This window comes from Marmota marmota, unplaced genomic scaffold, assembly GCF_001458135.2.
Source record: "Marmota marmota marmota unplaced genomic scaffold, marMar, whole genome shotgun sequence".
Lineage (NCBI taxonomy): Eukaryota > Metazoa > Chordata > Mammalia > Rodentia > Sciuridae > Marmota > Marmota marmota.
Window position 1 is genome coordinate 1,300,081 of NW_025999842.1, and position 26,012 is coordinate 1,326,092.

Genomic DNA, 26,012 nt, shown 5'->3' on the forward strand with positions numbered 1-26,012 from the left:
TCTGGATATTAGGGCTCTATCTGAAGTGTGAGGAGTAAAAATTTGTTCCCATGATGTAGGCTCCCTATTTACCTCTCTTATTGTTTCTCTTGCTGAAAAAAAAACTTTTTAGTTTAAGTAAGTCCCATTTATTGATTCTTGTTATTAACTCTTGTGCTATGGGTGTCCGATTAAGGAATTTGGAGCCCGACCCCACAATATGTAGATCGGAGCCAACTTTTTCTTCTATCAGACGGCGTGTCTCTGATTTGATATCAAGCTCCTTGATCCATTTTGGCGAGAGAAAGGGATTCAGTTTCATTTTGTTGCATATGGATTTCCAGTTTTCCCAGCACCATTTGTTGAAGATGCTATCCTTCCTCCATTGCATGCTTTTAGCCCCTTTATCAAATATAAGATAGTTGTAACTTTGTGGATTAGTCTCTGTGTCCTCTATTCTGTACCATTGGTCCACCCGCCTGTTTTGGTACCAGTGCCATGCTGTTTTTGTTACTATTGCTCTGTAGTATAGTTTGAAATCTGGTATCGCTATGCCGCCTGATTCACACTTCCTGCTTAGAGTTGCTTTTGCTATTCTGGGTCTTTTATTTTTCCATATGAATTTCATGATTGCTTTATCTATTTCTACAAGAAATGCCATTAGGATTTTGATTGGCATTGCATTAAACCTATAGAGAACTTTTGGTAATATCACCATTTTGACGATGTTAGTTCTGCCTATCCATGAACAGAGTATATTTTTCCATCTTCTAAGATCTTCTTCTATTTCTCTCTTTAGGGTTCTGTACTTTTCATTGTATAAATCTTTCACCTCTTTTGTTAGGTTGAATCCCAAGTATTTTATTTTTTTTGAGGATATTGTGAATGGGGTGTTTTTCCTCATTTCCATTTCAGAAGTTTTGTCGCTGATATACAGAAATGCCGTTGATTTTATATCCTGACACTTTGCTGAATTCATTTTAGTTCTAGTAGTTTCTTTGTAGACCCTTTTGGGTCTTCTAGGTATAGAATCATGTCGTCCGGAAATAGTGATAATTTAAGTTCAATTTTCATAAGAATGAAAATTTTAGTTTATTTTTGTTTCTCATAAATAAGGTATATAGTGTTAAACTGCCCTGATTAACTGATCCAAGTTTGGATCAATGAACCAGAAAAATTTCAAAAATACTTTAATAGAGGATAGAGAATTAATCTGTTGTTAAAAATGTACCATCATCCAGGAGCGGTGACGCATGCCTGTAATCCCAGTGGCTGGGGAGGCTGAGGCAGGAGAATCTCAAACCAGCCACAGCAAAAGCAAGGCACTAAGCAACTCAGTGAAACCATGTCTCTAAATAAAACAAATTAAGGCTTGGGATGTGGCTCAGGGGAGTGCCCCTGAGTTCAATCCCAGATATAGGAGGGAAAAAAAAAAGTACCATTAGTTAAAATTTTTAACTATGACCCTAGTACTCAGCTGTTAATTTGTTCAAAACAAAGCTCATAATGAAGCATCGCTCATTTGTCAGGTTCACCATGTAACACACTACATTCTAGAAAATTCAAAAAACATGCACCTAAACATTTAGAATGATTTTTGATATGACCAAAAAATAAGAGTAAGTCAATCTAATTTTATGCCCTTAAGGAAAAAAAAAAAAAAAACCTGAAGTGCTGCCAGTGTCCTCAAAGTCAATGTTTCCAAGATGCAGGACACCCGCGACTACTCGGAACAGATCAAGCTTTTCTTCATCATCCAAACCAATTTTTTTCATGGCAGTGCACATTCTAATAAAATCTCCGTGGTCATCTAAGAGAGGATCTTTCAAGGAACCCGCCTTAAGATACTACAAAACAAGAAATTAATAATTAACTAATCTTCACATTTTTTAAGTAAACCAAAACTATAAAACCAAGTCTATTAATGCAACATATGTCATGCAAAAATAAAATTAGTCAATGAAAAAACTTAAGCATTCTAACACTTATAAAAATTGAATAACTAGGTAAAGTGTATATAATATCTCTTCACTCTTTCTTCCAACTACATGTAAACTACAATTATTTCAATAATAATTTCAATTTAAAAAAGAAATGTTTTATAACTATAATTTCAATTCTAAAGTATTATAATTCTAGGATATTAGATAAAGATAAATTCAATAAAGAAGGAGGGAATATATGTGGTTGAAATTAATCAAAATCTTTAGGTCAAAAAGAATTAAGGTAGTAATGGATATGTTAGTTTGATCTAATTATTCCAGAATGTATACAATATCCAAACATTACATTGCACCCCAATGTGTTTTACAAATATACACAGCTTTTTTTTTCAATTAAAAACGAATAAGCAAAAAAAGGTAAAAAGTTGCAATATGTAACCCTGACAATTAGCATGACACTACTTTAGGTTAATTACCATCAATTCACTAAAGTTAAACAGAAGCAAATATCTGGGACAGAGTGATACATGGCTTTAGAAGTATTTTTTTAACCTTTCTGTATATACACAAGGTACAGTGTATTAAAGCATTATGCTTACTTTAGAAATTTATGCAATGACTAAAAACATTTCAGAAAAAAAAAGAAGAGAAAATTTGTTTTTTCTCCTAAAGGAATTTGTATCCAAAGTATTCAATTTGTTAGCACCTACAACAAGCTCAGAAAAAGGGATGAAGAAAGTTAGGCCTGCAGAAGCTAGGAAAAACATAACAGTAACTGGACAAAGAAAAACTGGTCTAGGAATTTTCCAGAACAGAGAATTAAGAAGTTAAAATAAGGAAGCATAATATTAGAATTAATGGCATTAAAAGATGGCTCCAGGAGGTGTATTTTTCTCCAAGGAAACAACTGCTTTTCAGCAGTTTGTCTTTCCACAAAAGTTTTTTAAACGTTCAATTATTTGTGAAATTTCTGGAAAATATCTAGAAAATGAAATTCCATTTTACTCTTAAAAAGAAGCAAAGGCAACAATCACATGCAGCAAAAAATTAACAGAAAACACATCATGCAGAATTTTTAGTCTTGCAATTCAATGATTGCTTCGTTTAAAAACTGTTTCTAATCAAATGGTAATAAACATATTTGCTAAAGGGCAGACTAAAAATACTGCATTTTCCTAGAAATTACACACAGCTGAAAGACATTCAAATGGAATAAGGCAAAGGGTTTAGTCAAAATGATCACCTCATCCTCCTGATAAAGAAGACATAAAAAGCAATTTAAACATATTAATCCATTGTTCACCTTTGTATATTATACACACACATATTATCTCACCCTCCCTCCCTTTCAATAATATAAATAAGATTCTTGACAAACTATATTCATCTAAAAGTGAGTACTTTTTTGTCTCTGGAGAATAAATGATACTCTTTGAAGTGTAAACACCAGTTTTCTTTCAGTTTATTCTGTGACAAAGACCATATCTTTGTAAATAAATAAATATTTTCTTCCTTTAGGACAGCTGAAGCATCCTACAACTACAATATTTTGGCGATATTTTTATAAAAATATAATCTTCTCAAGACAAAGATACCATTATAAATACAATCTTGCTTCTTTAAAGTCCAATCATGGATAAAACATAAAGTTCATGATTTATAATTCAGACATCTATCTAAAATTATATATAAAATGTCAAATTAATAAAAAATTAACTGTATACTCATCTATTTTGAATTCAATAAGGGTAATTTTGTTTTCTGATATTTAATATGAATATATATTTAAGATATATTTCATCTAACCCAGTTTGAAAGAAGTCAAAATATCTAGTTTATACAAGAATTAGAAATTGATGATAATAAAAACTATTTAAATACTCAATATAAATGTTTTAATAAAATCAGTAAAGGCAATATAAACTAGAACTTATCCTAACTAATCCTAACTTAACTTTCATAATGTAAGTCCCTTGTATAGACACAACTTAATACCATTTATTACTTAAACACTGCCTATTAAACTTTATAGGTCTTCAAATTAAAGATTAAATGTTTTTAAAACAGTACTTAATGGTATAATTATAACTAATTACTCTTAGAAATATTATAATGATTTAGAGAGGCCAATATACAAAACTTTATTTATTTATTTAGGTACACCAGGAATTGAAGCCAGGAGCACTTAACCACTGAGCTACATCCCCAGCCCTTTTTTTATTTTTTATTTTGAGACAGAGTCTCACTAAGTTACTTAGAACCTCACTAAGTTGCTAAGGCTGGCCTCAAACTTGTGATCCTCTTGCCTCAGCCTCCCAAATTGCTAGAATTACAGGTGTGTGCCAGAGTCCAGTTTAAAACTTAATATATTTTAGAAATAAGCTATTTTAAAGAGAAGTGCTATTAATATGTAAACATACTTTCACATGAATGCTTAGTCTATTGTCTACTTCAAACCTTAATTCAAACCTTGTACCTAATTCAAGGTACAAACCTGGTACCTAATTCAAACCTTAAAGTAGATAATAAATTAAAAATATATACTTTGTACTTAATCCTAAAAAGGTAATATGAGAAAAAGTTTCAAAAGTGCTAAAAGACAACAATTCTTAGCAATTTAAAACTATCATACTTGGAAAAGAGGAGGAGGAAAGCAGTGTCCTGAGTCCCTTGAACTAGAAGCTGTGGCTTCTGTAGATATCAACAGAGTTATAAAGTTCAGCATACTAAAAGAATGAGTACTTAAGTTTTTTGAAACATAAGTCTAAAAGTAAGAAATCTTATTCGGGCTCCTAATTTAAAAATATAACTTGCAGCATGATTTTTTTAAATATTTATTTTTTAGTTGTAGTTGGACACAATATCTTTATTTTATGTATTTATTTTTATGTGGTGCTGAGGATCAAACCAAGGGCCTCACACATGCTAGATGAGCACTCTACCACTGAGCCACAACCCCAGCTCAGCATGATTGTTTTTTGGCATTAAAATTTTAATTAAAAAAATAGTTTACTATACCTCAGGACTTCTGCGGTTCTGTAAAATCTGTTTGTCAGTTTCTTTGTTAGCAAAGTATCTAGTACAGCCTCGGTTTAAATACTATAATAAAAGAAATATAAAACAGAATTAATATATACAACCCACAGGGAAACAAAAAAATAACATCAAACAGGACTAACCATGAAGAACTTCTAAACATAAATTGAGTATTGTGTAATTCCTCAATTAAATTAGTACTTCAATATTTTATATTTTTTACTACTTATCTACCAAGAATATTAAAAACTCCCAATCCCTGGAATAGATTAAATAAAATTATTAAAGTAAAAAACCAATACTATGTTTTTATTTTATTTATTCTAATTTGCTATATATGACAGCAGAATGCAATTCAATTCATATTACACAAATAGAGCACAATTTTTCATGTCTCTGGTTGTACACAAAGTAGAGTCACACCATTCGTATTTTCATACTCGTACTTAGGGTAATGATGTCTATCATTCCACCGTCTTTCCTACCCTCATAAACCCTTCCTTTCCTTTCCTCACACTGCCTCCCCATCCCCATTATGAATCAGCATTCTTATATGAGAGAAAACATTCGGCATTTGGTTTTTTGGGATTGGCTTACTTCACTTAGCAAATGTGTTGTGTGTGTATACGCACATACACACACACACACACACAATGGAATATTACTCAGCATTAAGAGAGAATAAAATCATGGCATTTGCAGGTAAATGGATGAAGTTGGAGATTTTTTTTATTTTTAAAAGGCAATTTTATACATTCTCAGTATTGAATATCTCCCCCCTCCACAGTTGTGGTGCTGGGGATTGAATTCAATGCCTCAAGTGCAATACTACTGAGCTACATCCCAGTCAATTATCTTTTTAAAATACGATTTATAACATTACTACTACAAGTAATAATGAAAATCACCCACCTGCTAAACACATGAGATCTCAAATAACATATTATAGCTTAATATTTTAAGTATCATTCTGAATAATTATGAAATACTATCCTTATTTTCTTAATTTCTGATTTTTTTAAATATTTTTTTTAGTTGTAGATAGACACAATATCTTTATTTATTTGTTTTTATGTGGTGCTGGGAATTGAACCCAGGGTCTCATGCATGCAAGGCAAGCACTCTACCACTAAGCTACAACCCCAGCCCTAATTTCTGATTTTTAAACTCAGTTCTTCAAAACATGACTTTCACATTTACTGAAAGTTAACAGTGACTATATATAAAATTACAATATTTACTTTATGGATCAAATAATTTCAGCTTTTCTTCTCTCAATGATTTATACTACTTCTCAGAAACACTACAAAGTTAATAAGAGCTTTCAAAACAGAATAAAGGATGAAGTTGGACAAAAACAGAGGTTAAACACCTCTAATCCAAAAATTCCAAATCTAAAATGCTCCAAAATTTAGAGTTCCAGGTTTGGAGCATTTTATATTTTGGATTTGGGATTTTCAAACTTGTGGTGTTCACTTAATAAAGTCTATGCAAATATTCCAAAATCCAAGAAATTCTGAGATCTGAAATACTTCTGGTTCCAAAGCATTTAAGATAAGAGATACTTAATTTGAAATATATTCACCTCAAAGAAAATCTCTTACATTTAAAAGGAGGTCCATTAGATAGTACAACAGGATGAAAAAAGTTTATAAGGAAGTCCATAAGAAAAACAACAGGATGAAAAATAGTTTAAAACATTTCAGCTTTTCTTAAATTAGGTTACTATAATTCCATTATACCATGGCATGAATTACAAGACAAATATACCACATATATTCACCAAGAAAAATGTATAGTGAATTTGAATGTTTTAGGGGGATAAATTGATATTTTAGATGATCAATGTACCTATTTCCCTCTGTTATAAGTAAACATTAACATACTCCAAAATCGGACAATGATTACAGTTTCTTCTTCTACCCTTGAAGGGAAAAGGGATAATGCTGAAACATTTTCAATTGACTGTTTCAAAAAAAGAGTTATTTCACTTAATAGAATGGCAATGTAAACATATAGAGCCCAAACAAATATTCTCATTGCTACATGGTGCTTTATCTCCCCACTTCAATTTTTTGGTCAAGTTTTTGGCTTACAGACAGTTGGACATAAGACTAAAAGGGCTGGATATGTAGGTCAGTGTCCAACACTTGCCTAGCATGAGCAAGGCCCTTGGTTTGATTCCCAAGACTGCAAAAAATTTAAAACGTAAGAATGATAATTGTTTCTTCTACTTTTTCTATAATTAGAAAGCTGTAACTATCCTGCCATCCATTCTCATTCTATCCAAGCTTTCTTCATATTCAAGCATCTTTGCATGACTATAGCAAAAATATTTTAAAAGTTTTAATAAAGAGAGCTTTTTAAACCTTTTATTTTTTAAAATACATGTATAGTTAATACAAATGTTTTCAAATAGGTGTATCTCTACAATTCCTTATGTACACAAATTGGATAAAATAATGACAAAAAATTCAACAATTTTGGATGTGTTTGGTTTATCAGTTATGACTAAAGGACTTAACTAGAAAAACCTGATGAAATTACTGAGACAGTGTCAAGTCACTTCAAAGCAAAATTATTTGGGGAAGACAGAGAAGTATTTGTATGAAGATATACATGAGAGGAAGCACAAACTGTCTAATTTTCCACTAAAGCCCTTTATAGCTCTTCGGCCTCCCTCCTACCACTACTTTCTGCCTTATTCTTTATGATGCTTCTTGCTTTTGCTTGTCTTCTTCCATCTTTCTTCATTTAAACACTTGGAAAATCCTTCCATTAAGTCTTGCAAAATCCCCAGGTCACTAAAGCATTCTATGTCTATTTTCTTATTATTCAACTTATCAGTCAGATTATGTGTCTCCCATCACATTCACAGTTGCTTGGTAACAGGTACTGTTTCTCATTTAAAATTTTTAATCCTGGCACATTACCTAACATCCAATGGGCAAGCAATAAATATGTGTTGCTGAATTAAAGAATATAATCATATGTCCTTTATTACTATTAATTCAGTGATCAAACTTTTTACAGATAAGTCAAAGACAACTAACTTGAAAGCTAGTGTTACAAAACTATTATAAATTTCTAATTGAGCTTAAATTAATGTGGGGTTTAACTTCTATCCTTTTACCTATTACATTATGTACCCTCTCTATATATACAGGATAAGTATCCCTTATCTGAAATACTTGGGAAAGTGTTGTTTTGAAGTTGTTGTGTTTTTTTGTTTTGTTTTTTGTTTTTAATTTTGGAGTATTTGCAGACTTTCCACCTGAATATCCCTAATCCAAAAATATATCCCTAGATTTGGGATTCAGATTAGGGATGTTCAACCTGTATTATAAACTCAATATAACCCTCAATAAAGACCTCTCAGGGGCTGGGGCTGTGGCTTAGTGATAGAGCGCTTGCCTGGCACATGTGAGGGACTGCATTCAATCCTCAGCACCACATAAAAGTAAAATAAAGGTACTGTGTTTTATATAACTTTTTTTTAAAGATCTCCTTAGTGACTGGGGTTGCAGCTCAGTGGTAAAGTGCTCGCCTAGCATGCAAGAGGCACTGGGTTCAATCCTCAGCACCACATAAATGTAAAATGAAGATATTGTGTCCACCTATAACTTAAGAATAAATATTTTTAAAAAAAGATCTCCTTAGTACAGAAATTATTCTAATACATTATATAGTTGTTCTTCAGCATTTGTGGGAGATTGGTTCCTTTACTCCTACAGATATAGAATAGCAAAATCCTCAGGTGTTCAAGTCCCTTACACAAAATGGAACAGTATTTATATAAAACCTATACATATAGTCTCATATATTTTAAATCATCTATATATTACTTATAATACTTAAAGCAAATGCTATGTTACACTTTATTGTTTAGGGAATAATGACAAGGAAAAGACACAATTTTTTTTTCACTCTGACTAGTTTAAATTCAGTTGGTTGAAGCACATAAATGTAGAAGGTAAACTATATTTTATTTAATGTAGTTATACACATGCAAAACTAGATGCAAAATTCACTAAAATAAGTTTTATAATGGAAGACAATTCAATTTGCAAAAATGGTATGAAATTTATTTTCTTCCAACCTACCCGAAAATTATCTGGGGAGCTCAAATGAAGTTTTTCCCTAATGTCTTCAGAGGCACCAGCACACAATCTATAAAAGATATGATAATTCCTTTCCTCTTTGCCTTGAACACAGATCCTAGATTTCTCTAGAAGATAATGTGAAACAAATCCTCCAACAACTGAACTCTAAAAAACAAAAGACAGAAAATATATTTTTTTCATTTAAAGTCTTAAACTATAATTTAACAAGGTTAAATCAATCTTTTCTAATAAACATTTGTCTATCAAAGGGTATAATATGCATCAAATACAAGGAGAAAACAAATAACTAAATGTAAGCTTAGAATATCTGTGGAGGTCATTGTTCATTTTAAACATCTCCATTAAGTCTTTTCCCAGACCCTTCTAAATTTTGAGCCTCTATAGAATCAGAATTGACTGTGCCTTGTACCTCAATAAAAGAAATAGAAGACAGGAGTCCGAGATTCCAAACATGAAGAATTCTTAAGGAGATGAAAATACTAATTACCCTAATTTGATCAGTGCACACTGTACAGGTGTTGAAATATCACTGTACCTCATAGATAGGTACAATTACTACATGTTAAAGCAACAACAAAAGAATAAATTATCGGGGGGGAATACTAAATATGAAATTATGTTTGATGATGCAAATCCAATGTTTACATTATAAATCTGAAAAGAGCTTTTGGATAGTCACAGTGAATATATGTATTTTCCTAGCTGAAGTAACAAAGAAACTTACAGGGATTTACCGTAAGTGCAAGTACAACACTAATTATTCACAAACCTTGTATTTTTCACAAATATTCCCCAAACATATTATCCCAAAAGTCACTTTCACTTACCTTTTCATTGAAATGTATTTCTACAAATTTTCCAAATCGACTGCTATTATTATTTCGAACAGTCTTTGCATTTCCAAAGGCTTCTAAAAGAGGATTAGCTATTGAGAAATAAAATGACATATCCCATCAAAAAATGAGCATGAAGAAAAGCTACAAAACAATATGCACAGTATGACTCTTTAGAAAAAGTACAAGAGAAAATCCTCTCAGAAATATTAACATGGAGGAATTACCAGGTAATGTCAAATTCCACAAATATTTAATGATCACTCAACCCACTATGTTCAGATATTACTCAAGTGCATAAGATAGAAAAATTTCTCAAAGTACATAAAAAGAAAATATCAATGTTATGGGAAAGACTAAATTTCAAAGTTACTAAGATAAAATTTACAAGTCAACTTTAAAAATTACCCCTAAAATGTTCAAGGTTTAACAAGTACTTCAGCCCAGCAAGAGATTTTATTATAACAGCTAAAGAGCGAAGATTTTCGGTTTAACAAGTACTTCAGCACCACAAGAGATTTTATTATAACAGATAGAGAGCAAAGCTCTTGTGACAAAATAATAGGCAAGAAGTTATTACTTGACTTACACTTCTAAAATATTTTATATATTATTATTACTTGTAAGTTAAAAATTTGACATAAAGGGCTAGGGCTATAGCTCAGTGGCAGAGCACTTGCCTAGCATGTGCGAGGCACTGGGTTTGATCCTCAGCACAGCATTAAAAAATAAACAAATAAAATAAAGGCATGCTGACATCTACAACTACAAAATTTTTTATTTTTTTACATGCATATCCAACAGAATTTAACAAATTAAAAAGAGACTTTTGGGCTGGGGTTGTAGCTCAGTGGTACGGCACTTGCCCTGCATGTGTGAGGCACTGGGTTTGATTGTCAACACCGTCCGTCAACAATTAAAAATATACGTATATTTTTTAAAAAGAGACTTTACAGTAAAAAAACACTTTACAAAATTTGGGGATGTGGCTCAAGTGGTAGCACGCTTGCCTAGCATGCATGAGGCCCTGGATTTGATTCTCAGCACCACATAAAAAAATAAATAAAATAAAGATATTGTGTCTACCTAAAATTTTAAAAAGGCTTTCAGAATAATAGTTTTTAAAATCCTTATAAACATATGGAACATTTTATGATGATTTTATAATCATACACCCATATCATGAGTAATAGAATCTATTCTTGCATTCATCAGTATCTCAATTATAAACACACCAGATTAGTATTAATCTTACATATTTTTATCAACAACCTCAAATTGCTTCATAATATTTGTTAGAATATTTCTTATGAAGTCTTTCAAAGTTCATTTTCTTATTCTGACCAGCAGAAAGCAAAACTAGCCTCCAAACCCTTTTAAAGATCATTCCCTAGCCATTTCACTTCCCAAATAAATAGAAAACCACTAAAACTAAAAGAAATATTAACATATATCCTCACTTTTCAGAAAGGCAAGAGAACTGAGGCCAACAAGGCCAACCAACTCTCAAAAGGTCAGATGATTGCAATTGACAAGGGGGATTAGACTACAGGTCTCCCCAACTCCTTTACTAATGATCTACTAAAAATTTAAAGTAAATTTTAACATAAATAAAATATCTCCAAACAGGATAAAAACCCCTCCATCAGAAAATTATATTTATGCTACTAATAATATATTCATTCCCAAACCAACAACCAAATTTCCATTAAAGAAGGCATCAAAGCTTTCTATAATCACCCAGTTACAATATGATCTTCCATTTTGTAATAGCAGTTCCCAATTTTTCTTAACAACATACAACATACTACACAGTATATTACCATGAGAAAAACCTGGGCTTATATCCAATTTTCAAGTAGGTCTGCATCTCAAGGGAATAATTAATTTAACTCAATAATTAGTTTTTTATTGAGTTAATCCATGATTTGTTCTTTATTTATTCAACTTTTTAAAGGTAATACTTACCGAGAAGGGAGAAATGACAAAGGGGAAAGGAGAAAGTATTCAGAAAGCCCTAAAACACCTCCAAGACCTACAAGAAGACCCACATGACTAAGGCAAAAGGAGTCAAGACTCAATATGAGGTCAGAGGGTTAAGAGCCAGGCAACACAGCACAGCAGGAGATACTAGAGCTTTAGAGTGTCATCATGAGAACAATATAAAGCTGTTACAAGATTTAAAGGTCCCTCCTGCTTCCATACAGGGACTAGATTAAGAAGAAGGAGGAATGTTAAGTGAGGAGACCAAACAGGATCCACAGTGCAGGCGCTGGGTACAGATTTGACATGATGGTGGCCTAGACCAAGTCTCAAAATTGAGGCACAAGAAGCATTCTAAGGAGTATGCAAACATGGACAGCTTAAGGAAATCAGTCCACACACTTGTCATCTTTTTTTTTTTAATATTTTGTTTTAGTTGTAGTTGGACACAATATCTTTATTTTTTATTTTATTTAATTTATTTAATTTTTTTATGTGGTGCTGAGGATCGAACCCAGTGCCCTGCACATGCCAGGCAAGCGCTCTACCGCTGAGCCACAACCCAGCGGCCCCCACTCTTGTCTTCTAAGAGAATGCTTTCATTATAATAATTTTCCTCAAAAAAGTGCCCTAAAAACAAATAACTTTTCTTCTCTTCTTTATAGAAAAACAAGGTCAAGAAAACAAACAGGAAGCCAGAGTTCCCTCTAATTCTTACATTCATTTGCCAATATTTATACTATGTGCCAAGTACTATTCTAGGAGTTTATAAAGTAAAACAAATCTCTGCCTTCTTATTGCTTAATGTGGGATATGGACATAGGAAGAGACAATAGACATTAAGTCAATGAGAATATGACATATGAGTAAAGATCTTTTGGAGATGAGAGTTTTTTGCATCTCTGGGAAAAGAACATTCCAAACCATTGAAAGGATTCTAATAAGTTAATTTCAGTAAATGCTTAACAACAGAAAAATTAACAATACCTTCAACAATTCTTTCATCAATATCTTGACCTGTTCCATAGGATTCAGTCAGGTATCTATTTACAATATAGAATACAAAATTCAGATGACAATAATATTGCATATGATATATTTATAAATTCACTATTATTTATACATGTAACTGAAACCTGAATCATCATTACAACTTTTAAAAATTACAAATTTATGCTCAAATGCAACCATTTTTTTTTGGGGCACTATGACCACTGAGAGCCAAATCCCCAGTCCTAGTTTGTATTTTATTTAGAGACAGGATCTTGCTGAGTTGCTTAGCACCTTACTTTTGCTGAGTCTGGCTTTGAATTCACAATCCTCCTGTCTCAGCCTCCTGAGCCACTGGGATTGCAGATGTGCACCACCCCACCTTTCGCAACCATGTTCTTACAGCTTCAAATTTATTTAAAATTTGATTTGGATTGCCTTGAATGTTTAAACCAGCGTTATTTTTTAAGCTGTTTTTAGAAATATTCTGATTTTAATCAACCACTTGATTTAAATATATAACATATTTCATATGGCAATATTCATCAACAACATGAGATTCACAGCCTTTTGTTACTGCCTATTAATTCAACATCATGGCTACAGAAAATAAGGCAATCTGCAGCTGAACAAGGCAAAGTTCTCAATCTTTGAGCTGTTACATGAAAAGAAGACACAATGAAACAACTATTTACTTAGCACCTTTCCAAACAAAGAGCAATCCTTATTTACAGTGTAAGTGTACATTATAAGTACGGTTCCTTAGCTTTTTGTTTATTTTCCTACATTAACCATAGACCCACCATATGACTATCATATTCAGGAGAGAAAGAATAAGAAATTGAACCACTTACAAGAGTATAGAGAAGCATTTATTTAATGAGAATGGCATATCTATAACAGGCATTAACAAATTCTTCAACTTGTTTTACATAAATAATTCTGAGAAGCATACACATTTACAGAGAATAATACATAATACAGTAGGAACAGTACTAGTGAATGTGCTGGTCCTAACAGTAAGATCATGATTAGATTTAACTTCGAGGTATGTAAATTAAAAGAACTAACTAAAATAAATGCTAGGGTTCCTTCCATTTTTAAAATGCTATGATTATAAACAAAGTGTTTGGAGTTAAATTTGATGACAGCAAAGGGGATACACTGAAGAAAAAATTTGGGAAGTGGATATAAAAAGGTGAACATCATAAGCTTAAGGGAAAAAATGGTTTGAAGCACACTACTAGAGAAACACTGAGAAGAGAATGTCCACCTGGATTTGGGGTTTTGAAAGAACATTCCTAAATTTCCCTTTGCCTAACTAGCACTGGTTCTCCCAGGATATTCATACAAATAACATCAGAGCTGGTTTTCAATAATCTATAGACTAGCTTCCATATAAGGTAATTGTATCTTAAAAATAATAGAGCCCACATTCCAAATTATGCCACAAAATATACAAAGGTGTTAAAAGTCTACCTGTTCAAATTCTCAAAGAAATATTTACTCATGCTCATAATGGTACCAAGGATGGAAAAAATTCAAGATCTCATCAACAAATGCATGCATAAATAAAATGTATCCCTACACTGGAATATTACTCAGCCTTTAAAAGGAAGGAGATTCTAACACATAATACAACATGGGGTTTGGGGGGTTTTCTACCTTTTTAAAGAGACAGGGTCTTGGTTTGGAGATTCCACTTGGTGGTAAGGCACCTGCACCTGCTCAGCATGTGCAAGGCCCTAGGTTCCATCCCAAACACCACCAAAAACAAATAAATAAATAAAAAGAAAATGCAAGGTCTTGCTAAGTTTCCCAGGCTTGTCCCAAACTTCTAGGTTCAGTCTCCCATAATCTGGGACTACTGGAACACCAGCCTAAACACAGGTAAATCTGAGCAAAATGAAATAAGTCAGTAACAGAAAGATAAACACTGTATTGATTTCACTTAAATGTGGTAAGGTAAATTTATAGAATCCAAATGTAAAATAGCAGCTGCCAGAAGGTGAGGATAGTAGAAAACACAGGATTTTTTAATGGGTATATAGTTTGTTTTTCAAAATGAAAACTTCTGGAGATTGTATGCACAACAATGTGAGTACACTAAACATCAGAAATGGTTAAGTTGGCAGATTCTATATTATGTGTTTTTTACCACCAAAACAGTGTCAATCTGTTAAAAATATTTCAGGTTAGCTAACTACTTACCTGAGAACAAATTTTGTATTTTCTGTTTTGCCAGCTCCTGATTCTCCAGATACAATGACAGACTGGCTTATCTTGAGTACCTTCATGTCTCGAAAAGCCTTATCAGCTAGGGTCAAAATAACACATAAATGGTGAACAATACACTAAATATAGTTATTAAATGATAAAAGTTCACTTTAGAAGCACTTGCTCCTAAAGAAATCATAAATTAACAAACAGTTAATGAAATTTTTTAGCACTCAAAAGTGTTAAAATAACATCTCCAAAAATATTTACTTTCAACACTCTTTTTTTAAACAATTTTCATGAGGTACAATTAGCATACAGTAAGACTTGCCAATTTTTTTTGTGTGTATGTGGTGCGAGGGGTTGAACCCAGGGCCTTGTGCATGCGAGGCAAGCACTCTACTAACTGAGCTATATCCCCAGCCCTCTTTCAACACTCTTATTACCCTAACAGCTAAATAACATGAAATCCAAATAAACAACTCTTAAGTTCATGCTTTAATATCTATATATTACAAATTGTGACTCTTCTCTCCCTAATCCACAGCAGATCTGCAGAGGGATTTAAAAAAAAAAAAAAGGAAAAAAAAAGCTTACTATGCATAACTAATGAAGCCCTCAGAGAGAAGCAGAAGTAAGAAGCTTCTAATTAAGAAATATGGCAACCAAAATTTTTGCTGGAAATAAAAAACACATAATTGCAAAAGAAATCTATAAGATTCCCTGTAATACTCCTATGAATTTAAACATCTTATAGAATTTGCAGCCATTTCAAAGATAAGCAAACTGCTTTAAATTTTAAGACTTGCAATTGTTTATAATTTTTAACTATCTTCCTTACATTCCAATAATTTAAGCTATAAAATGTCTTAAATTTTAAAAGACTGCACAGATTAAGCAGAATTTAATTATGTTAAATTGGTTTGAAATTAAAACAAGTTAAGATAGTTCCTGACCAATTTGGCTCAGTAAGACAATTTCTCACCTCAAACATGTGCTACCCATACCAATAAAGAAATCTTTATAAATGACTTAGACTCTAAGAACAGAATGTAAACCATATGCTATAGTTGGAATAGGTTTGGGTATCCCCTAAGGATTACTGTATTGAAGACTTGGACTGCAGGATGGCATTGTTGGAGGTAGTGGAATCTTTTGGAGGTGAGGCCTAGTGGGAGTTTCCTTGGCTTGCTGGGGATATGCTCTCAGAAGGTAGTTCTCCTAAAACCCTTTGAGTACTTAGAAGAGAGTTGTTATAAAAAAGTAAGCCATGGCCCTCCCATCTCTCTGCTTCTGGTTCAAGATGTAATCACTTGCTTGCTCTTGCCATTGCTATCTGCCATGATATAATGCAGCCAAGGGGCAGTTACACCACAGAGACTGCACTAACTATGCTATTTGTGAACCTTCAAAACTGTGAGCTAAATAAACTTCTTCATAAGCAGCCTGTTCCAAGCACTTTGTTATATTGATGTAAAGCTGACTAATAAGCAATATGCAAGAGTACACCCATTCCTTTGTTCAATTTATCAACAACCTGTTCCACCCACTTTTATAAAATCATTTTAAATACTTTATTATACTTTATCTTAAGCAATAAAACACTAAAAATAAAATAGTTTGTCTACACTTTGTAACTTCTCTCCAGTGATGAGTTCACACATATTCAGGATCTAAGGGTTGTGTACCATTTTGCAGGCTGATAAAAGAATATACAAATGTTCATCAAATTGTCTTAGACTAAAAGTAAATCTGCTGATACACTGGACTTGGCTGATGCATTTATTCTGCCTAGTAATACAGGGCACACACATCAACCATCCATCAATCTCAAAGTGAAGCCTGGTTAGGCCAAAACACAAGTATAACAGGAAAACCCAAAGAGAAACTGCACTAAGAACCAGCATCAAAACATGGCATTCATCTGCTGGTTATGTGTGGAAGCAAAGCAGTGAGGTAACATCTCTGACTTGTCAGGGGAAAGGATAGAAAGTAATTTCTAACTTTGACCAAATAACTCCATCTCTCCATGCCTCAGACCTAGAGAGCCTCAAGAAGAGAGGCTGAGAAAGGCCAAGACAGATTGCACTATTTTTGTACACAGATTCCCCAGTATGTACCACTTTCAATTATTTAATTTTATAAAGCCCTGATGCAAAATACTGCATGAAGGAAGCCTGCTCTTCCATCTCAAACATGGCCCAAGTAACACACTCACAGGCAATGACCTGGGTAAGAGAGGAAGGCCTGGGCCTCAAGGCTGCAAAGGAGGATACTTCTTTAAAAATATTTTTTTAGTTGTAGGTGGATACATTATCTTTATTTAATTTATTTATTTTTTATGTGGTGCCCCATGCATGCTAGGCACGTGCTCTGCCATTCAGTTATAGCCCCAGCCCCTAAAGGAGGATACTTTTAAGATAGAGCCGATCATATGAGGAATCAAAATACTGCTTTTATTATGACAGAAACACCTAAGAGGACACAGGCATCCAACAAAGTTGATGATGTATGACTGCTCCATGAGTTGGCTGCAAAAGTATTCTTCCCCACCCTGTGTACAGGATACCTGCTCCTAACCAGGCTGACACATCCAAAAAACAAAATATATATTCAAAAAATAAATATTCAATTCATGGTATCTTCTATTAATCCAAGAGAAAAACTATATAAATTTGTATGATATAAGAAAAGACAGGAATTAAAATACAAGCAAAGCACTTACCAATTGCAAAGACATGGGGTGGCATTGTCCCAAGAGATTTTCCTTGATATGATTTTATTGTATCTGAAGAATATATTTTAGGGATATCAAAGTATGGGTTCACTGCAATCAGAATGTTGGCGACATATGTCTAAATAAGAAAAGTATAAAATGAAATTTTCCAGTTAATTTTTTCATGCAAAGCTGAACAAGACTCATAGGAGAAAAAAAAAATACAGCAAATAGATACCTCCAATTCTCTATATAATCAGAACTTTAATATTTGCATTTCTAACAGTAAATATTCCCTGATTTCTAGAGAATCCATCACTTACAAAACTATTTTTTGTGAGACATAATTTTATGTACTGCATGTAACTTTATTTACATATAAATATATAGCTTTATTATAGATTACTTTATTGCTATTTTGCCTTTGTTATTCAGTCAGGGTGTTATGTTCATTTTTGTTAAATCCATATATGCTTAATTATATTATCGATGATATTTATTTTAAGGTGGTTATTAAATATGTATCAAAAAAGGGTACAACAGTTTTGATAAAATAGAAAAAGTTGGATTAAGTAATATCTAAGGTCACATACAATTTTAAACTTCTATTCCATCCTACTAAAGAAAGCCACAATCAACGATCTTCTCTCAAAAGTGGCTGCAGCCAAAAATCAAAATAAATTACACAACACTTTTTATTTAGTGTTATTGCTCACAGAACATACACTTTATGTTTCTGCAAATTCTCTAATTTTCATTTTTTATTAAATTATTTATTTACCCTGATTTGTTATATATGATGGCAGAATGCAATTCATTTCATATTATACATATAGAGTACAATTTTTCAAGTCATGGTTGTACACAAAGTGCATACATGTAATTAGGGTAATGACGCCTAACTTGTTCCACCATCTTTCTTATCCCCATGCCCCTTCCTTTCCCCTCCCTCCCCTTTGCCCTATCTAAAGTTCCTCCATTCCTCCCCTGCTCCACCACCCCCATCATCATTATGAATCAGCATCTTCATATCAAAGAAAACATTCGGCCTTTGGTTTTTTGGGATTGGCTTACTTTACTTAGCATTACATTCTCCAACTCCATCCCTTTACCTGCAAATGCCATAATTTTATTCTCTTTTAATGCTGAGTAATATTCCATTGAGTATATATACCAAAGTTTCCCTATCCATTTATCTAATGAAGGGCATCTGGGTTGGTTCCACAATTTAGCTATTTTGAATTGTGCTCCTATAAACATTGATGTGGCTGTGCCCTTGTAGTATGCTGTTTTTAAGTCCTTTAGGTATAGACCAAGGAGCAGAATAGCTGGGTCAAATGGTGATTCCATTCCATGTTTTCCAAGGAATCTCCATACTGCTTTCCAGATTGGCTGCACCAATTTGCAGTCCCACCAGCAATATATGAGTGTGCCTTTTTCCCCATATCCTCACCAACACTTATTGTTGTTTGTATTCTTAATAGATCCCATTCTGACTGGAGTGAGATGAAATCTTAGAGTAGCATTTTTTATTTTTTTATTCTAATTTGTTATATATGGTGGCAGAATGCATTACAATTCATATTATATTCATAGAGCACAATTTTTCATCTCTCTGCTTATATACAAAGTATATTCACACCATTCCTGTCTTCTTCATATAGGTACCTGGGGTCGTAATGTCCACCTCATTCCACCATCATTTTTTACCCACTTACCCCCTCCTTCTTACTCCCTCCCCTTTTCCCTATCTACAGTTTGTCTAATATTCCCATGCTGCCCCTCCCAACCCCACTATGAATCAGCCTCCTTATATCAGAGAAAACATTCAGCATTTGGTTTTGGGGGATTGGCTTATTTCACTTAGTATTATAGTCTCCAAATTCATCCATTCACCTGCAAATGCTATGATTTTATTCTCTTTTATTGCTGAGTAATATTCCATTGTGTATATATACCACAATTTCTTTATCCATTCATCTACTGAAGGGCATCTAGGTTGGTTCCACAGTTTAGCTATTGTAAATGAATGTGCTGCTATAAACGTTCATGAGGCTGTGTCCCTGTAGTATGCTGTTTTTAAGTCCTTTGGGTATAGACCAAGGAGTGGGATAGCTGGGTCAAATGGTGGTTCCATTCCCAGTTTTCCAAGAAATCTCCATACTGCTTTCCATATTTTGGTGCACCATTTTGCAGTCCCACCAGCAATCTATGAGTGTGCCTTTTCCCCAGCATCCTTGCCAACATTTATTGTTGTTTGTATTCTTAATAGCTGCCATTCTGACTGAGATGAAATCTTAGAGCACTTTTGATTTGCATCTAATTGCTAGAGATGTTGAACATTTTTTCATAATTTGTTGATTGATTGTATATCCCCTTCTGAGAAGTGTCTGATCAGTTCTTGGCCCATTTATTGATTGGGATATTTGTTTTTGTTTTTGTTTTTGTTTTTTTTTGGTTTTTTTTTTTTGGTGTTAAGGTTTTTGAGTGCTTTATGTATCCTAGAAATTAATATTCTATCTGTTGTGCTTGTGGTAAAGATTTGCTCCCATTCTGTAGGCTCTCTATTCACCTCACTGATTGTTTCTTTTACTGAGAAGAAGCTTTTAGTTTGTATCCATCCCATTTATTGATTCTTGGTTTTAATTCTTGTGCTATAGGAGTCTTATTAAGGAAGTTGGGGCCTAATCTGACATGATGGAGATTTGGGCCTACTTTTTCTTCTATTAGACACAGAGTTTCTGGTTTAATTCCTAGGTCCTTGATCCACTTTGAGTAGAGTTTTGTGCATGGTGAGAGATAGAGGTTTAATTTCATTTTGTTCCAAATAGACTTCCAGTTTTCCCAGCACCATTTGTCAAAGAGGCTATCTTTTCTCCAATGTATGTTTTTGGCACCTTTGTCTAATATGAGATAACTGTAATTATGGGGGTTTGCCTCTGCATCCTCTACTCTGTACCATTGGTCTACCAGTCGATTTTGGTGCCAATACCAAGCTGTTTCTGTAACTATTTGCTCTGTAGTATAATTTAAGGTTTGGAATAGTAATGCCACCAGCTTCATTCTTCTTGCTAAGAATTGCTTTGACTATACTGCATCTCTGATTTTCCAGATGAATTTCATGATTGTTTTTTCTATTTCTATGAGGAATGTCATTCGGATTTTGATTGGAATTGCATTGAATCTGTATAGTGCTTTTGGTAGTATGTCATTTTGACAATATTAATTTTGCCTATCCAAGAACAAGGTAGATCTTTCCATCTTCTAAAGTCTTCTTTAATTTCTTTCTTCAGCATTCTCTAGTTTTCACTGTAAAGGTCTTTCACCTCTTTCATTAAGTTGATTCCCAAGTTTTGTTTGTTTGTTTGTTTGTTTTGAGGCACTTAAAAATGGGGTGGTTTTCCTGGTTTCTCTTTCTGAGGATTTGTCACTAATGTATAAAAATGGCTTTGACTTATGGGTGTTGATTTTATATCCTGCTACTTTGCTGAATTCATTTATAAGTTCTAGAAGATTTCTGGTGGAATTTTTTGGGTCTTCTAGGTATAGAATCATATCGTCAGCAAATAGTGATAATTTGAGTTCCATATCTGTTTAATTTCTTTCGTCTAATTGCTCTGGCTAGAGTTTCAAGAACTATGTTAAACAGAAGTGGTGAAAGAGGGTATCCCTGTCTTTTTCAAGTTTTTTAGAGAGAATGCTTTTCAATTTTTCTCCATTTAGAATGATGTTGGCCTGGGCTTAGCAGTACATAGCTTTTACAATGTTGAGATATGTTCCTGATATCCCTAGTTTTTCTAATATTTTGAACATGAAGGGGTATTGTATTTTGTCAAATGCTTCTTCTGCTTCTATTGAGATGATCATATGATTTTTATCTTTGAGTGTACCGTTGTGATGAATTACATTTATTGATTTCTGTATGTTGAACCAACCTTCCATTCCTGGGATGAACCCTACTTGATTGTGGTGCACTATCTTTTTGATATGTTTTTTTGTATTCGATTTGCCAGAATTTTATTGAGAATTTTTGCACCTATGTTCATTAGAGATAGTGGTCTGAAGTTTTCTTTCTTTGATATGTCTTTGTCTGGATATTGGCCTATAGAATGTGTTTGGAAGTTTTCTCTCTTTTTCTATATCATGAAATAGTTTGAGAAGTATTGGTGTTAGTTCTTCTTTAAAGGTGTTATAGAACTCAGCTGTGTATCCATCTGGTCCTGGGCTTTTCTTCATTGGTAGGCTTCTGATGGTGTCCTCTATTTCCTTGCTTGAAATTTATCTGTTTAAATTGTGTATATCATCCTGATTTAGTGTGGGCATATCATATGCCTCTAGAAATTTGTCGATGCCTTCAATATTTTCTATTTTATTGGAGTACAAATTTTCAAAACAATTTCTAATTATCTTCTGTATTTCTGTAGTGTCCATTGTATTTATACAACTTTTTTTGTAGTTGTAGATGGACACAATTCCTTTATTTTTATTTATTTTTATGTGGTGCTGAGGATCAAACCCAGGGCCTCACACATGCTAGGCAAGCACTCTACCACTGAGCTACAACCTCAACCCCTTACACAACTTTTACAGGATGAAGATAATACTTTTATCTTATCAATCACAAGCAACTCAAACTCAGCCCATCCAAAGTCATGATCACCTCTTCCCACCTCCCTCAAAAAAAAATATTCTCCTCCCATATCCTCTCCCAGTACATGGATGGCATGACCACCAAGTCACCACAGACAGAAATCAGAGTCTCTAAGCCTCCTTCTCTATCAGGATGCTTCTGTTGGCTCTGCTTATGAAATCTACTCCCCTCATTCTGTCCCTACAGCAGAATTTTGGTTATTTATCATCTTATACAGCATACTTGATTTACCCTGCTACTGAAGATTTTAATATGCTCTGGGTCCACCCCCATCAGGAAATGCAAAATAGTGATTTAGCTATGAGGTGACCTCTTGGTCCAGAGCTCTGCAAAACAATATATATTAACCACTGCCTAGAACACTGATGAGATAAACATTTAGTGAGCAATTTAAGCTTGTTTTTAAACTCTAAATTTAACTGTGGCTTTAAAAAATCAGAAAAAAATGCACCGAAAGGGTTTATAATATTCCTAGTTGGGTAGATAGCTGTGGTTTAGTAATACTGAGAAAACCAGGGCACGCATGGCCATATTTCTTTCTCTCTCTCTTTCTCTCTCTCTCTCTCTCTCTCTCTCTCTCTCTCTCTGTGTGTGTGTGTGTGTGTGTAATACTGAGTGTTGAACTCAGGGGCACTCTACCATTGAGCTATATCCCCAACATTTTTCTTTTGAGACAGGGTCATGCTACATTGTCCAGGATGGCCTAGAACTTGTGATCCCCTTGCCTCAGTTTCCTGCATAGCTAGGACTACAAATATGCGCCATTTTTTCTCTTTTCTGCTTCTAGCTGTGGGAAAGAAATGCTATGAAAACACTGGATTCTCAGAGTACTTATCTAAAATGCTCCAAACATTCTCAAATATGTTTCCTGGAATAATGTAAAAAATAAAAGAAATTCCAGATATTAATCTTTCTAAGGGAGAAAAGAGGAAAGGATCAGAAATTTTAGTAACCATGAACATGCTAAGTGTGGGTTAGCTGTTATTTTACTCAAATCTAAGACAGGATAGTAATTATTTTTATCATTATGAAACATAAAATATCAAATTTAAACTACTACTCCAAATTGCTTCCTTCACTTATATATATTATTGTAATTGCTCCCTTCATTTACATATATCATAGTAATAACAGCTATTTTATATAGTACAGATATTTAATGGTTTTATAACTAAAAGACATAATCAGCTGGGAAAAAAACAGCAACATGGCTTCAGTTAACCTTGAAAATACTGGTTCTAAAATTCTACTTTGAAACATGATAATTTGTTATATCCAAATTAACTTTCACTGATGTTATCACAAGTTAAATTTGTTTTAACAAATTTCAAAATACTGTATTATCTAAAACAGCATTTAGATTCATCATCATGAGGCTACTGATGAGTAAATTTTGCCTCTAAATATATTTCCACTCAAGAATACCCATATTTAGGGCTGGGGTTGTAGCACAGTGGTAGAGGGCTTACCAAGCATGCATGAGGCACTGGGTTCAATCCCCAGTACCACATTAAAAAAAAAATAAAGGTATTGTGCCCATATACAACTAAAAATATTTTTTAAAAGCATACCCATATTTAAACATAAATATACTCTTTAGTCAATTTTGAAAAATATCAAGAAAGTAAAATCTTTAATATTACATATAACTGGAAGATGGCAAATAAACTCTTTTGAAATAGACTAGATTGATTCTATTTCCCAGCTGTCACTACTTAGACAGATGGCAAAGACTATATGTAATTTAGTCAGAATTAAGTAAGTACAATTAGACAAATTGATAGTGATATAAAAGATTAAGACTGTCATTTGATATAGTAAGTGTCAAGGAAGCCATGTGTTTTCTTCGTTCAAAAATAATGAAGAGCCCCATTCTTATAACAGGAGAACTACAATGGGGTAATTTATCTCTAGCCAACAAAGGAATCTATGAATAGGTTATTTTAGAATAAAATCCCATACATGCTCAAAGAATAATTATAATTAAAACATAGGAGTTAAGCATCCAACTGAAAGATTTGGTGTAAACTCTTGACTATTATTATTTTTTTTAATCATTAAAAGCATTACTTTTTTTTTTCTTGTGGTACTGGGGATTAAACCCAGGGCCTCACACAAGGGAGGCAAGTGCTCTGTCACAGAGCTACACACCCCCAACCCTGTTTGTTACTTTTGATACTATCTTTACTAACAAGAAATCCAACAAAATACAATTCATGTTTGTTTTTTTTTTTTTAATTATTTTTATTTTTTAGTTTTCGGCAGACACATCATCTTTGTTTGTATGTGGTGCTGAGGATCGAACCCGGGCCGCACGCATGCCAGGCAAGCGCGCTACCGCTTGAGCCACATCCCCAGCCCCAATTCATGTTTTTTAAATACTCAAATTAGGCACTTTAAGTCTGAAAGATATTAAATGATGCTCTGTATTCATTATTTCACTCCACAAATATTTAGCAAGTGTCCACTGTGTACCAGGCCTTTTCTAAGCAGTAAGTTAGGAAGCATCTTGTCTTCTGGGAGCTCATGCTCTATTCAATTGGCTCAGATCAAGCATGCTTTCACGTTAGAAAATTTCAAGCCTAGCAAAATCAAATAGCAGCTTGTAAAATAATTATCTCCACAAAAACTTAAAACATAGGTAAAATACTTACATAAATTCTGTCTTTACTATATCGAACTTTGATATTATGGAGAAGTGTGGCTTCATTTAAATACATTAGTGAACCTAGGAAATAAAATTTGTAGATCATTAGACAGTTGAAGAAAAACAAGTAAAAATAATATTATCTTTGGTGGAATGTGATGGACATTATTATCCAAAGTACATGTATGAAGACATGAATTGGTGTAAACATACTTGTATACAAACAGAGATATAAAAATTGTGCTCTATATGTATAATATGAATTGTAATGCATTCCACTGTCATATATAAATTTTTTTTAAAAATCAATAAAAATAATATTATCTTAATCAAAATCACTGACTGACGCAAGTTAAAATTTAATTACTAAGTTAGATTTAATTTCATCTTTTTTTTTTTTTTTTTTGGTGTATGTGTGTGGTGCTGGTGATTGAACCCAGGGCCTTCTGCATGTGAGGCAAGCACTCTACCGACTGAGCTATATCCCCAGCCCTAACTCAATCTTTTTAAAACTCAGAGGCTGATTTAAAGTAAATTTACTTTACATATGTGTTACATAATAATTTGTTTGTTTGTTTGTTTATTTATTTATTTATGGAACAGGGATTGAACCCAGTGGTGCTTAACCCCTGAGCCATATCCCTAACCCTTTTTATATTTTATTAGAGACAAGGTCTCACTGAGTTGCTAAGTGCCTTCACTAAGTTGCTGAGGCTGGCTTTGAACTCATGATCCTCTTGCCTCAGCCCCCCAAGCCACTGGAATTACAGTATGCACCACCAGGCCCCACTACATGATATTTTTAAATGATGAATTTCAAACTAGGGGAGTACCTCTACTAAGTAGCAATGAGTGTACACAGTGATGAAGGCTGATTAAAAAGCCAAGTAAAA

At 33.3% G+C, this 26,012-nt stretch overlaps 1 protein-coding gene across 8 annotated transcripts in view; it reads right to left on the bottom strand.

Moving 5' to 3' along the window:
- The window catches only part of Myo6 (myosin VI), a 142,682-nt gene that overhangs the window by 58,265 nt on the left and 58,405 nt on the right, over window positions 1–26,012 (bottom strand). For all 8 annotated transcript variants that reach the window (XM_048799906.1, XM_048799862.1, XM_048799822.1 and 5 more), the window contains 8 exons: window positions 25,127–25,200; window positions 17,831–17,960; window positions 15,100–15,205; window positions 12,886–12,941; window positions 9,910–10,007; window positions 9,062–9,226; window positions 4,941–5,021; window positions 1,646–1,826 (listed from right to left, as the gene is read on the bottom strand). In XM_048799906.1, the coding sequence (XP_048655863.1) occupies window positions 1,646–1,826; window positions 4,941–5,021; window positions 9,062–9,226; window positions 9,910–10,007; window positions 12,886–12,941; window positions 15,100–15,205; window positions 17,831–17,960; window positions 25,127–25,200 (891 nt within the window). The remainder of the gene's footprint in view (window positions 1–1,645; window positions 1,827–4,940; window positions 5,022–9,061; window positions 9,227–9,909; window positions 10,008–12,885; window positions 12,942–15,099; window positions 15,206–17,830; window positions 17,961–25,126; window positions 25,201–26,012) is intronic.